At 44.4% G+C, this 13,970-nt stretch overlaps 1 protein-coding gene across 6 annotated transcripts in view; it reads right to left on the bottom strand.

Annotated features, from left to right (window-relative positions):
* PROM1 (prominin 1) overlaps positions 1 to 13,970 on the bottom strand; it is a 342,522-nt gene that overhangs the window by 63,106 nt on the left and 265,446 nt on the right. For all 6 annotated transcript variants that reach the window (XM_029590622.1, XM_029590614.1, XM_029590641.1 and 3 more), the window contains 2 exons: positions 4,384 to 4,468; positions 1,234 to 1,380 (listed from right to left, as the gene is read on the bottom strand). In XM_029590622.1, the coding sequence (XP_029446482.1) occupies positions 1,234 to 1,380; positions 4,384 to 4,468 (232 nt within the window). The remainder of the gene's footprint in view (positions 1 to 1,233; positions 1,381 to 4,383; positions 4,469 to 13,970) is intronic.

The following is a 13,970-nucleotide window of genomic DNA, read 5'->3' as shown; positions in this document are numbered from 1 at the left end:
TTTGGAAGGGTATTTTCTTTTCTATATAATTAGGATAGCCCTATCCACCTAGAAAACCTTGCTCGTCCATGCCCTGGAGAGTACTTTTCTCTGATCCAGATACTGAGAGACACTTGCATGGATAGTTTAGAGAACTGTGATTTAAAAGAAATTATGCAAAGATCTGTGCTATTTTTGCCATCTAAGAACTCTTGCAGTAAATATTTAGTTTGGACACTCAATTTGAGCAACTAGAATATTTTGTTGCTGTGAAACTGAGTACCTCCTACCACCTTGGGCCTTGGAGGATTGTTTCCCCACTGGAAAGTAACCTTGCCCTGGGGCCCCTAGATTGTGCTGGAGTGGGAGAAAGATTAAAGAAGTGGCCTCAGGACCCACTTGTACCCCTGCCTTCCAGGTTCATAAGCTGGATCAAAGGTTACATTTGTAAGGGTTTTTTCATTTTTTGTGTATTTTTCTATGTTTTTTTATATTTTTTTCTGGCTTGTAAAATTTAAATTTTAAGTCACTTTATTGCTTTTTATTATTTGTAGATTGTTTTTGTTTGATTGTTAATTTTAATCTATGAGCCACAACACAGCATGACTACCTATTTATGACTCATACTATAGCTCACTGTGTAATGGTTGTTGAATGTCCAAAGGGTACTTGCTGGAAAACGTTTGAAACCCATCTCTAGCTACAGCACTATTTTCTGTTATTTTAGAACCTGAAAAGTTGATGGACAGCTTAATATCAATAAACTTTGTTAAAAATATGTAAAATAAGTTCAATAATAATTAATATCTAAGAGCTTTTTGGACCGATGAGTTAAAATGATCTCAGTACTAACCTAGGTTTTCTCCTTTACAAACATGAATTGCTGAATACTTTGGTACAAACACAGTAGTGAAGTTTTAGTAATCATATTGGTCCTTACGAAAATTGGAGTCTAGGTAGACTGCAATACCTTTAAAAAGGATCATCAAAGAAAGATATTTGACAATGTGAGCTTTCAAGACCTCAGAGGTCCCTTCTTCAGATATGATTATAATGCTGCAAGACAGAAGCCTCTTAGAGGATGGTATAGGGTGAGAATTCCTATGATAGTCTCACTCCAAACTCTAGATATAAAGGCTTCCTTCTTCCAGCATTAGTTACATCTGAGGTCTCCAAAGATCATAAATTAAACATGTTTTTACTAATCCTTTAAGACTTTGACTTATGTTAAATGTGAAGTGACTGTAGTTATACCTCAGCCAAAAAAGCAGCAAAATCTATCTCATCTATTTTTGTAGAACTGAAATTCTGAAGATTTTGTTTTCCTTTGTCATCAAGCAGGATTATATTGCTAAGATTGACATTCACTTTTTCAAATTTCTCAGAAATATCTTCTGTGTACTGTGAAAAAAAAGCATAAAACAGATTTTTCAGCAAATTCTAAATATTTTGGCTTTGTATTAACTGCTCCCTAGCATGCTTTACAATTGCAGTACTCCACAGACATATATGCAGCCATGTTTAGGGGAGATATCTTGAGTAGACATTTCTATTAACTGGCTAGCCTAACAGCTTCCAAAATATATAACTAATGATCTTATCAATGCCCAATTAGAAATGGGGCAATGAAGAGCTGAAGTGACTTGTCTGTGGTCACACAAGAGTGAGTAGCAAATCAAGTATTCAAACTTACATCAAAGGAATCTTGCCAACTCATTTCTATGCTCTTCCTAGTAGCTCAAACTTCTCTTCTTATTGGGCAAGATTCATTCATGAAAGACAAAGCACCGCTTGTAGACCATACAGTACCAACAAATATAGGGGTAGATATTCAAAGGTACGCGTGGGCATATATGTGCGCGCGCTACCTGGTGTGCACACATGGACGCCCAATTTTCTAACATGCGCGTGACTGCACGTGCAAGAGGGTGCACATTAGTGCATCTTGCGCATGCCAACACCTGCGGCCTTCCCCCGTTCCCTTCCCCTTAATCTAACTTCCAACCCCTTCCCCTAACCTTTCTACCCCCAGTCCTATTCTAACCCCCCCCCCCCCGACCTTTATCTTACCTTCTGAGCCTGACTCTGGGCAGGCGCAAGTTGCATGCGCCGGCAGCCTGCCAGCACGTGATCCTCCGACACAGCGGCAAATGACCGCTGTGCCAGAGGCCTCTGGCCCTGCCCCACCCCGTCCCCACCCCACCCCTTTTTTAAAGCCCTGGGACGTAGAAGCATCCCGGGGCTTTACGCTCGTCCCCAGGCCTTTATAAATTAAGGCCCGGCATGCGTAACCCCCTCTACACGCATAAATCCACTGGATTTACACGCGTAGAGCTTTTAAAATCTGGCCCATATTTGATAACTCAGTGTTTTCTAATCCTGAGGCAATATCATACATGAATGTGATGTAATAGGAGGCCCACACATTCTTTCTAATATAGGTGGTTTCAACCTCATTCTTGAGTGTCACCTAGGCAGTCTCATTTTTCAAGATATGCAGAATGAATATGCAAGATATAGATTTAAATACAATGGAGGAAGTGCATGCAAATCAAATGTATACTTTCATTGTGGGTATCCTGATAAGCAGATTGGCTTTGGGGGGGGGAGGGGGGGTAACTCAAGAACCAGGCTGAAAACCATTGTTGTAGTACCTGAATTTTGAGTAAAATGAATAGTCAAGAATTGATTTCCGGGAGTTGGCAGTTGCCAGTGTTGCCATAGGTTCATAAAAAAAAAAACAAACAACTTCTGGGTCAGCTAGAAAATGAACAATTTCAACAAAGGACAGAGTTCCTCTTTAAAGCAAGTGGGAGGAGTGACAATAAAAGTATCTGTTTTAAAAATGAATTATAGCAGAACTTGGCTCCTATAACAAATGGTTTATTAGAATTATTTGGGGAGGAGGGAACAAACATTTCAGTTTATTATAATCATGACTGGAATAAAAGGGACCACTAAAGTGATTTATCTACTATGCCAAATACAGTAGTTTTAATTATTTATTAATTATTTTGTAGGTCAAACTTTCCAAGATATATTTTTGGAATTTTCAGCATACAAATTAAATCATTAAAGAGACAGTATAAGCCAGCTGGATACAGCTGCATAACTCAGAGTTAGCCAAATAAGTTATAGCCATCTAAATTTTAGTTGGAAAATGACTTACCTGGCTCAAATTGAGATGGATAAGTGCAGGGAATATTAAAAAATAGGCATTTATCCGGATAACTTTGAATTCCAGCCTCCTTAATTTTCAACTGAAAATTCACCTAAATTTAGGAAACCTAAATCTTGGGAAACTAGATACAGGCACTTAAGTTAGATACCTGGTGTTTAAAATCAGTGCTAGGTACCTGTTTTTCTCTGTTCTAACTCCAATCCTGTAGCTGTTCACGTTTTAGGAATCTAAATTTTCAAAGGGGCCAATTTAGGCATTGATCTTCCTAAATTAAGCTCCTAAACACTTCGAGGTGAATTTTAAAAGCCTTACGGGTGCCAATGCCATGCCGAAATCGGGCTGGCACATGCCACACGGATTTTAAAAGGTGCCTGTGCACATGCTTATTTTCCAATACGCAAACAAAAAGGAACTGAAAAAAATGGGATGTGGGCATGTTCTTGCTTGGGACATGGGCAGGGCAAAGGCATTCTGGGACTTTAAAATGAAATGTTCGTGTGTGTATTTACATGCAGAAGCGTGCGCCGGGGCTCCCTGCCACGTAACTTTACTACTGCTATGGATGGCATGTAAGTGATAAAATAAAAAAAAAATAGGCTAGTCAGTGGGATTTTAAGGGTTGGTGCTAACAAGGTAAAAGGAAGGCTAATTAACTAGGGGGTTGGAAAGTCCTATCCATTATGTGAGTGAACTGGGAACAAACTGGGGAAACTGGTAATTGCATCAGCACGCATCCCTTATAAAATTCCCCCACTTACGCGGTAGAAGTGGAGTTTGCGCACACATGCGCGCGTCCATATAAAATTGTATGCACACGTACACACGTGCAGCCTATTTTATACCATGTGCATGTATATGCACTTATGTTACAAAATGGCCACATCCTTTGGCGTGAGCCGGCATATGTGTGTACATGTGCACCTGTGCGGCTGTTTAAAAGTTACCGTTCCTGAAAGCTGATCCCATAGTAATGGATTTACAAGATCTTAAAAACTCAAGTCTGATATTTTTGGATAATTGTTATGTCAGTCATTACAACAGTTGCACAAATATGGTGCCATATAAATATTAAAACTGTCATTAGTAATTCCTATGTTCTTCTGCTTATAAACAACCATACCACCATCATGCCTCTGTTTTGCTTAATAACAAAATCCTACCTTTTTTTACACTTACGCTGAGAAAACCAATGAGAATGAACAAAAAATGTAATTTTTACTTACCATGCTGACATTCAATAAATCATTTATATTAAAAAGATTATCGATGCGAAGTGCACTATAAATGCCTTTATTTTCCTTGCAGTCACTAAAGAGAAATAAATCACTATGTAAAGAACAATTCACTGGAGAATGTTATGCCCCAGAATGGAGCAACAATATGCGTGTTATTTCAAACCCCAATCCAACCTCAACCCCAGGAATGCCTCCCCCAAATGCCGGTAACATTACACATGCAGTGGCACTGTGAGCTTAGTTTCACCCGCATACAGGATGGGCAGTTTTCTAAAAGCCCAGTTCCACAGACACAATGCTGTTTTAGCCACTGAAAGAGCTCAGAGAGGGCAAAATTGAAAACCATTTTACCCGGGTAAATTGCGATTCAGCCAGGTACAATAAATCGCTACCTCTGCCTGGCTAAAAGTATATGTGAATTTCCTTAGCGTGCCTACTTCTAGCAGGGTTAAAAAATAGAGATGCTTCTTTTGGGTACTTGCCAGGTTCTTATGGCCTGGATTGACTACTGTTGGAAACAGGATGCTGGGCTTGATGGACCCTTGGTCTGACCCAGTATGGCATGTTCTTATGTTCTTATGTTCTATGAACATGTTTAGGTCAGGGATATCCGAACAGTGCAAATTCATTTGAATTTCAAATGTGTGCATACTATTTTTCCATTCTCCCAGCCCACCCAGCCCCCACCATTGTAATCCACAAAAATAGCAGGTGTAAAGTATGTGGATGATTTTAGTGCACCTATTTTTGTGGCTGCTAACATGCATGTGGATTCCACTAGAAAACTGGCTGCAGTGAATGTGGACTAAAGAAGCCTATGTATATTGAAACCGCAGGCTGTTCAAACTTGCCCTCATAGATAACAAAAACACAAATATGTTTATTTACTACATATATTGGCTTGGTTAATTATTAAAGCCACGGCTTGAAATGAGGTGAAACACACCATAGGTGGTGTTAATTTGTTTCAGGGTCAGCAGTATATGGCAGCAATCACATCATGTCATGGGTAGAGGAAGAGGATCGTGTGCCAGTTCGGGCTCATATGAGACCAGAGAGAGAAGTCTGTCTCACAGGGGTGGGTGGCAATGGTTTCTGGCCGGTAACTTGTGAAAGACTCAGAAAAAAAAACCCCCAAGAAGGTCCAAACCACACAGGACCCAGAGAATGCACTTGCAGTATGCATAAGAGAATCAGAGAAGAAAGGAGGACAGAGGGAAGATGGACAAAAGGGGAGGAGAAGAGCAGTGGTGGAAAAGAGATGAGATGGAAAGAGGGGGCAGAGGGATGGGAGATAGGTAAAGATGACAGCAGGGGCAGAGAGGTGGGACAGACGTGAGGACGATAGCGGGGGCAGAGGGGTGTCAGATGGGCAAGGATGACAGCAGGGTAGGAAAAAAGGAGGTAGATAGTAGGGGTGTGAATCGTGCGATCGATCGTCTTAACGATCGATTTTGGCTGGGGGGGGGAGGGAAATCTGATCGCCATGTTTTTATTTTTTTTTTTAAATCGTTAAAAATCGTAAATTGGGGGAGGGCGGGAAAACCGGCACACCAAAACAACCCTAAAACCCACCCCGAACCTTTAAAATAAATCCCCCACCCTCCCGAAACCCCCCCAAAATGTTTTAAATTACCTGGGTCCAGTGGGGGGGTCCCGGCGCGATCTTCAGCTCTCTGGCCACGGCTGCGTTGAGAAATGGCGCCGGTGGCCCTTTGCCCTTATCATGTGACAGGGCAAAGGTAACGCCGGCGCCATTTTGAATATTGGCAATACGGCCCGCATGCAGGAGGTCGCTCCCGGACCCCCGCTGGACTTTTGGCAAGTCTTGTGGGGGTCAGGAAGCCCCCCCCTAAGCTGGCCAAAAGTCCCTGGGGGTGCAGCGGGGGTCCGGGAGCAATCTCCTGCACGCGTGACGTCGGGAGCCAGGAACCAAAATGGCGCCGGTGCTACCTTTGCCCTGTCACATGATAAGGGCAAAGGGCCACCGGCGCCATTTCTCAACGCAGCCATGGCCAGAGAGCTGGAGATCGCGCCGGGACCCCTCCACTGGACCCCAGGTAATTTAAAACATTTTGGGGGGGGGGTTCGGGAGGGTGGGGAATTTGTTTTAAAGGTTCGGGGTGGGTTTTAGGGTTGTTTTGGTGTGTCGGTTTTCCCGCGCCCTATTTAACGATACAATACAAATGCCCCTGACGATAAATCAGGGGCATTTGTATTGTATCGTGCACTCTAACGATTTTGGACGATTTTAAAATTATCTGATGATAATTTTAATCGTTCAAAAACGATTCACATCCCTAGTAGATAGAGGGGAAGCAAAGAGTGGTAAGGGGGTACAGGGACAAGAAAATGGGAAGGAGGTTAAGAGTGTACCAGGACAAGAGAAAGCAGAGGGGAGAAGGAGAGGACAGAGAAGAAACAGAAAGGAGATGGGAGGCAAGAACCAATAAAACTTCACATGGGCATTCCAGTTCCTGCCCAGACACCTCCTCTCAGCTTATCCCTTTAGCCTCGGGGTTCAAAAGGGAGCAGGAGTGATCCCCTATCACATTTGTCCTGCACCATACTCCAAAATGATATTGGCTGCCCCCAAGCTTTCCTTTTCTTTGCAAAAAGAATACAGAACCGGCAAGGCAGAAGCAACTGGGGATTGTTTCTGCCCAGGCTTATGGGGTAAGCTGGAGGTGGGGGAACTGGGAGGGTGGGAATACTTTTAGTGAGGATGGGGTTATTGGTCAAGAGTGCTATTTTTTCTATGGAGCAGGGGAGCTTACTTCAAAAAGATTCTGGTATGAATATTTATGTGCCAGGTGAGTGGGAGGGAGACTCAAGGACTTCATCTTGCTCCCACTTATTACCAAGGTTTTTTTCAAGAGCATGGGATGGGGGTGGTGTGAGGTTTACTGTCCCATTGAAATGGAGGCCTTGGATGAAGCCGCTAGTTACAAATCCGGAGGTGGACCCCTGTTCCGAGGTAAGTTAGCGCTACCAAAGAGAGTAAATCCTCTCTGGCCCCTACCATCGGCAGGCAAGGCTTGAAGGTTCAGCAGTCGAATGAAGACTTCACCCTGGAAGCTCATGGTTCCCCCAGGAAGAGCCTGTAAGAACCCAGCCACTGGGACTTAATAACTCCTTAAAGACTGATTCAGGCACCTCCTGCAGGTCGTGGATTCCAGACGGCTGGTGCCTCCAGCAGGTTGAGTCAGTCTAGGAGTAGAAGCTGAAGAATGATCAGGAGTCATTCCGAGGGTCGAAGCCAGGAGAAGAGTCGAATACGTTCCAGAAGCAATGCAGGAGAATGGTCCGCAGCCAGTCCAGAAGCAAGCCAGGAGAAGGGTCCGCAGCCGAACCAGGAGCAAGACAGGAGAAGGGTCTGCAGTTGATCCAGGGTCAAGCCAAGTGAAGAACGACAGCCGGTCCAGGGGTCAGAAGCCAGGAATCAATCCAATGAGAGAGAGAAACAGAATCAGGAACGAAGGCCAGGAACGAAGACCAGGAACTAGGAACACCAGTACAGAGACTGAACAGCCCGAAGTCTCAATACCAAAGCAAGGTCTGAGGAGCAGACCTTGCCTTAAATACCCAAAGTGAGGGAGGAGTCTGGGGAAGGAGCCACGACACTTCTTGTCGTGGCCCCTTTAAATCTCTCTTCAGCCATGCGCTCAGCCCTATAGTAGACAGAAGGGGGAGGAGTAGTTCTGGTTTTACAGAGCCCAGCGGCCGGCCTCAGCAGCAGCCATGGCCACAGGAAGAGCGCTGAAGGGGCCTGCCTGCTCCAGCAAGGGCCTCGGTACTAACCCAATGCTGCGGGTAAGTACTTGGTCCCGGCCGCGGCCGGCAGCCATGACAGTCGGCCCCGGTTGCGGCCCACTGTGGCCGACGGCCATAACAGTACCCCCTCCTTTAGGCCTCCCTCTAGAAGGCTTGGGTTTACCTGGATGTTCATTGTGAAAGTTCTTGAGAAGAGTTTTATCAAGGATGTTCTTAGCAGGCTCCCAAGAATTCTCCTCAGATCTGAATCCTTCCCACGCTAGGAGGTAATCCCATGTGTTGCCTCGTTTATGAACATCTAGTACCTCACGCACTTGATATATAGTGTCCTCCTCTGCCCTGAGCTGAGGTGCTTCAGGAACTTTCCGAGTAGGCCAGGTGAGGACCAAAGGCTTCAAAAGAGACGTGTGGAAGGAGTTGTGGATTCTCAATGAGTTTGGCAGACAAAGTTGATAAGTTACCGGACCAAGCTGTCGTAGTACCTGAAACGGTCCAATATAACGGGGAGCCAGTTGCATGGAAGGAACTCTCAAATGGATGTGCCTGGTGCTAAGCCACACCTTTTCTCCCGGATGGAACCGTGGAGCCGGTCACCGATGTCTATCGGCAAATGTCTTGGCGGTATGAGCCACTTTATGAAGCATGTGTTAGGTATGAATCCAGAGTCGTCTTAGTTGTGTAGCAGTGAGCTGGGCTGCTGGGGATGGAACCGGTAACGGCAAAGGCAAGGGTGGCCTGGGTTATCGTCCAAATACGATCTAAAAGGGAGAGGCCCCCATAGAAGTACATGCATGAGAATTATGGGAGAATTCAGCCCATGAGAGAAGAGTCGCCCAATCGTCTTGATGAGAGTTGACATATATTCGCAGTAATTGTTTTAGGGTACGATTCGTACATTCAGCCTGGACATTGGCTTGCAGATGAAACGTGGTGGTAAAGTCTAATGAGATGTGAAATTTTTTTACAGAGACTACGCCAGTAATGTGCTGTGAACTGAGGACCACGGTCAGAAACAATGTGCTGTGGTAGGCCGTGAAATCTGAAAATATGAAGCATAAACAGTTTAGCCAGACGAGGAGCCAACAGGAGGGAGGGTAGTGGGATAAAGTGGGCCATTTTTGAAAACCGGTCCACTACTACCCATATTACTGTGTTACCCTCCGATGGCAGAAGGTCCACAATAAAGTCCATGGAGATGTGTGTCCAAGGCTTCGAGGGTGCCGGTAATGGTTGTAAAAGTCCTTGAGTTTTCCCCGTAGGAATCTTATGTTGGGCACAGGTTGGACAAGAAGCCAAATATGCTTGTATGTCTTTGCACATTCCAGGCCACCAACAGTACTGTTAAAGAAGTGTCTGAGTCCAGGCTCTTCCTGGGTGCCCGGCTAGCTGGGAATCGTGCCCCCAGGCCAACACTTTGTTATGTAGTCTCTTAGGTACCACCATTTTACCAGGTGGAACAGTGAAGGTTGCAGCGAGCGTGATGCAGGCCAGATCTATAATGTGTTGAATGGGTTCCTCAGTGTCATCCATAGAAAAAGATCGGGATAAGGCATCTGCCTTCATATTCTTGTTCGCTGGGCAATATTGAAGTTCGAAGAAAAGCAAAGGCGATGTAAGGCAGGCCTTTGTTTATATTGTGGAGGGTCGGGTCATCTCATTGCGCGTTGTCCTACGCGTCCGGGAAACTACCAAGCCTAGGCTCTTTTGGGGGAGTAACCCTAGGCATCACTATTCCGGCTCCTCACTCACTCTGCAGATAACTCTGCTTCTAGAAGACCACAAATTTTCTACACTGGCATTAGTAGATTCCGGGGCTGGAGGAAGTTTCATCCTGCAAGATGTGGTAGAACAACTGCATATTCCTACCTGTCTGTGCCCAAGACCATTAATCATCTCTTCCATCCACGGAGACCCTCTGCCACACGATTCTCTTGGATTGCCATATTGCACCGAATCATATGGAAAGCATCACCTTCTATATTATCCAGAAAGCCATTCATCCAGTTATTTGTGGGATTCCTTGGTTGCAACGTCACAACCCACAGTTCGACTGGACATCACTAAGACTGGTCCGTTGGGGTCCAACCTGCCGTGAAACCTGCATTAAAAAATCTAATGCCTCTAGTACCCTTATCTGCACCACTCGTCTGGAGGGCTTTCCTTCCCAGTATGAACAATTCACCAATGTCTTCTCTAAGAAGGCCGCAGATACGTTGCTGCCACACCAAGAATTAATTTGATTCCTGGAACTACCCCGCCGCGTGGTAGGGTTTATCTGCTATCCGCATTGGAGACTCATGCTATGACTGAATATATCCAAGATAATCTACAGAAGGGATTCATTCGACGATCCAAATCTCCAGCAGGAGCTGGGTTTTTCTTTGTTGGGAAAAAAGACGGTACATTACGCCCTTGTATTGATTACTGTGGGCTCAATGTGATCACCATCAAGGACCGATACCCTCTACCGCTGATAGCGGAACTGTTTGACCGCCTTCAGGGAGCCAGAGTGTTCTCTAAACTGAATCTTCGAGGACCATATAATCTAATCAGGATTCAGGAAGGGGATGAGTGGAAGACTGCTTTTAACACCAGAGATGGTCATTATGAATATCTTGTTATGCCTTTCGGATTGACTAATGCTCCTGCAGTATTCCAGCAACTCATTAATGAAATATTCCAAGATCTACTTTGTGTGCGTAGTAGTCTACCTCGATGACATTTTGATTTTTTCCTCCAATCTACAGTCACATCGGCAACATGTTGTTCAGGTGTTACAACGCTTAAGAGAGAACCACTTATAAGCCAAGATCGAAAAATGCATTTTTTAACAGGAATCCTTACTTTTTCTAGGGTACATCATTTCCAAGCATGGGTTCTAGATTGACCCTTCCAAATTAAAGTGTATCCGAGAATGGCCCCAGCCTAAAGGATTACGTGCACTGCAGCACTTCCTTGGATTCGCAAACTACTATCGTAGTTATTAAGGACGAAATGGCGGCCCATGAGTTGCCTCACTCTCTGGATTCTTTGATTGACTTAGTCACTAGGATTGATCGCTGTATTCAAGAAAGAGCTCATGAAGGACTTAGTACCAGAAGACACACGACTGCGCCTAATCTTGTTCGTTCTTCTCCTCTGGCGGCTCGATCATCATCCATCACAGAGAGGTCGGGTGAAGAACCTATGCAGTGGACCTCTCTCTCCAGAAGAAAAGTCGGCCCTGGTTGTGGCCCGCCTCAGCCAACGGCCATAACACCGCCATTGCACACTGCTATGGCCAGGTATGCACAAATTTCTCAGTCATTGCAATACAATAAAATTCCCACAGGACATAATAAACTGCTAAACTTAGGTACCGCAGTTTCGTACAACCCACAGAAATTTTACAGGAATGCAAGAATGTGTTGTTTTACCACATCTTATTAAATATGGGGTAGATTTTAAGACCTGCGCGCAGGCGTACATGTGCGCGCACTACCCGGTGTGCACATGTACGCATGATTTTATAACATGCGCGTGTAGGCACGCGCATTTATAAAATCGGGGGTCAGTGTGCGCAAGGGGGTGCACAATTGTGCACCTTGTGTGCGCCGAACCCGCACTGAGCCACGCTGCCTTCCCCCATTCCCTCCCTCGGAGGAAACTTCCCTAACCCCCCTACCCCACCTTCCCTTCCCCTACCTCCCCCGCCCGTTCCCCCCTACCGTTTTCTTTGTTTTTCTTTTGACTAAAAACTTACTTCAGCCCTGGGGCTGAAGTAAGTTGCGCATGCTGGATGACTGCCGGCGTGCAATCCTCGGCACAGCAGCAAATGGCCGCTGTGCTGGGAGCCTCTGACCCTGCCCTGCCCCCTCCCCGCCCCTTTTAGTAAGCCCCGGGACTTACACGCATCCCGGGGCTTTACGAGCGTTGCCGGGCCTTTTGAAAATAGGCCTGGCGCGCGAACCTTTTAAAAATCTGCCCCTATATATTTAAGACAGAAATTTGAAGGGAAACATAATACAAATTATATACAAAATTATCTCAAGTTCATATTTTTTGTTCCTATCGACTCTTATTTAGTTGGGCTAAGGATGATATTTGGAAATCCCTTGGTTCTTAAGAAAACTATGAAATGTCTTACATCAGGATTGATACTGACCAGAGAATAAAAATGAATTGTGGTTCCTGTTCCCATCATTCTAAATGAATGCAAAACAGGCAAGAATCTATTAGGATTTGACTTTGGATTTCACCAAATTATTTCAGAAAATGTTCATTTTTTCTTTTGCCACAACAACTGATGGTTACTAAAGGTCCCACTTCAGTAATATGAAATTAAGTTGAAAAATATTATTTATTTAGATTTTTATATTCTGCTTTTTGGTACTTCAAAGTTTACATCAGATTACATTCACGTACTATAGGTATTTCCCTATCCCCCATAGGGCTTGCAATCTAATTTCATGCTAGATCACAAGGAGCAACAGTGAGATTTAAACCGTGGTTTCCCTGGGCTGTAGCCCACTGCTCTAATCACTAGGTTACTCCTCCACTCCAACTGCTTGCTGGTTGACAAGACCATAGATAGGAGTGGAGTAGCCAAAACTATTTGAAGAAGAGAATGTATGGGAAGAGCTAGGAAAAGTGAAAATGGACAAGACCATGGGACTAGATAAGGTACATCCCAGGATGCTAAGGGAACTCAGAGATGTGCTGGTATGTCCGCTGAAAGACCTGTACAATGGATCCCTAGAAATGGGAATGATGCCACAAAATTGGAGAAGAGAAGTTATGACCCTGCTTCACAAGAGTGGTAGCAGAGAGGAGATTGGAAACTACAAGCCGGTTAGCCTCATCTTGGTGGTGGGGAAATTAATGTAACTTTGCTGAAGGAAAGGATAGTGAACTAACTACAACCCGATGGGTTACTGGACTTGAGGCAGCATGGATTCACCAGGAGAAGGTCCTGTTAGACAAATCTGATTGATTCTTTTGATTGGATGACTACAGAATTGGATCAAGGAAGAGCGCTTGATGTGATTTACTTGGATTTGAGCAAAGTTTTTGATATTGTCCCACATAGGAGGGAGTGGGTGCCAAGGTGATGGAGTGGATTACAACCTGGTTGACTTACAGGAGACAGCATGTAATGGCTACCCGTCAAATTCAGAATACTTTTCAAAGTGCTCTCATCAATCCACAAGGCACTACAAAGCTTGGCCCCACTCGAGCTCAAAATCCCTCTCCAACTCCACACCTCTACCAGACCAGTGAGACAAGCCTACAGAAACAACCTTCAGATCCCACCGATGAAGTCAGCATTAAGTAAAAGAGCTTTCTCCACAGCCGGTCCCAAACTCTGGAACACTCTCCTTTCAGAACTCAGATTAGTGCAATGCCCCACTATATTTAAAAAAAGACTTAAGACTTGGTTATTCAACCAAGCTTTCTCATAACATCAGCCTGCGGAATTTCCCTGCCAATGATCCCTGTTTTGGTAACTACTAGAGAACTATACAGGTCATCTCTAGAATTCCCTAGAACCCCCAAAGAATTTCTCAGGTCAACTACGAATCCTTGGCAGTCTAAAATCAAAACCCAGCCCTATACCCTTCACTTGTTTCTTTAGCCTACATTAGGCTCCGTATCATTTACTTTATGTTGTTAACCCCATATATCTGTATCCAAGTTCTTTCTACCTGTTCATTGTAAGACATGTACTTGTCACTGTTATTGTTTAGAATGTAAACCGAATTGATCAGTAATTCTGTTATTGGAAAGTCGGTATATAAAAGTGCTAAATAAATAAATAAATA

This window comes from Rhinatrema bivittatum, chromosome 1 (genome assembly GCF_901001135.1).
Source record: "Rhinatrema bivittatum chromosome 1, aRhiBiv1.1, whole genome shotgun sequence".
Lineage (NCBI taxonomy): Eukaryota > Metazoa > Chordata > Amphibia > Gymnophiona > Rhinatrematidae > Rhinatrema > Rhinatrema bivittatum.
This window is presented reverse-complemented; position numbering and strand designations above follow the sequence as displayed.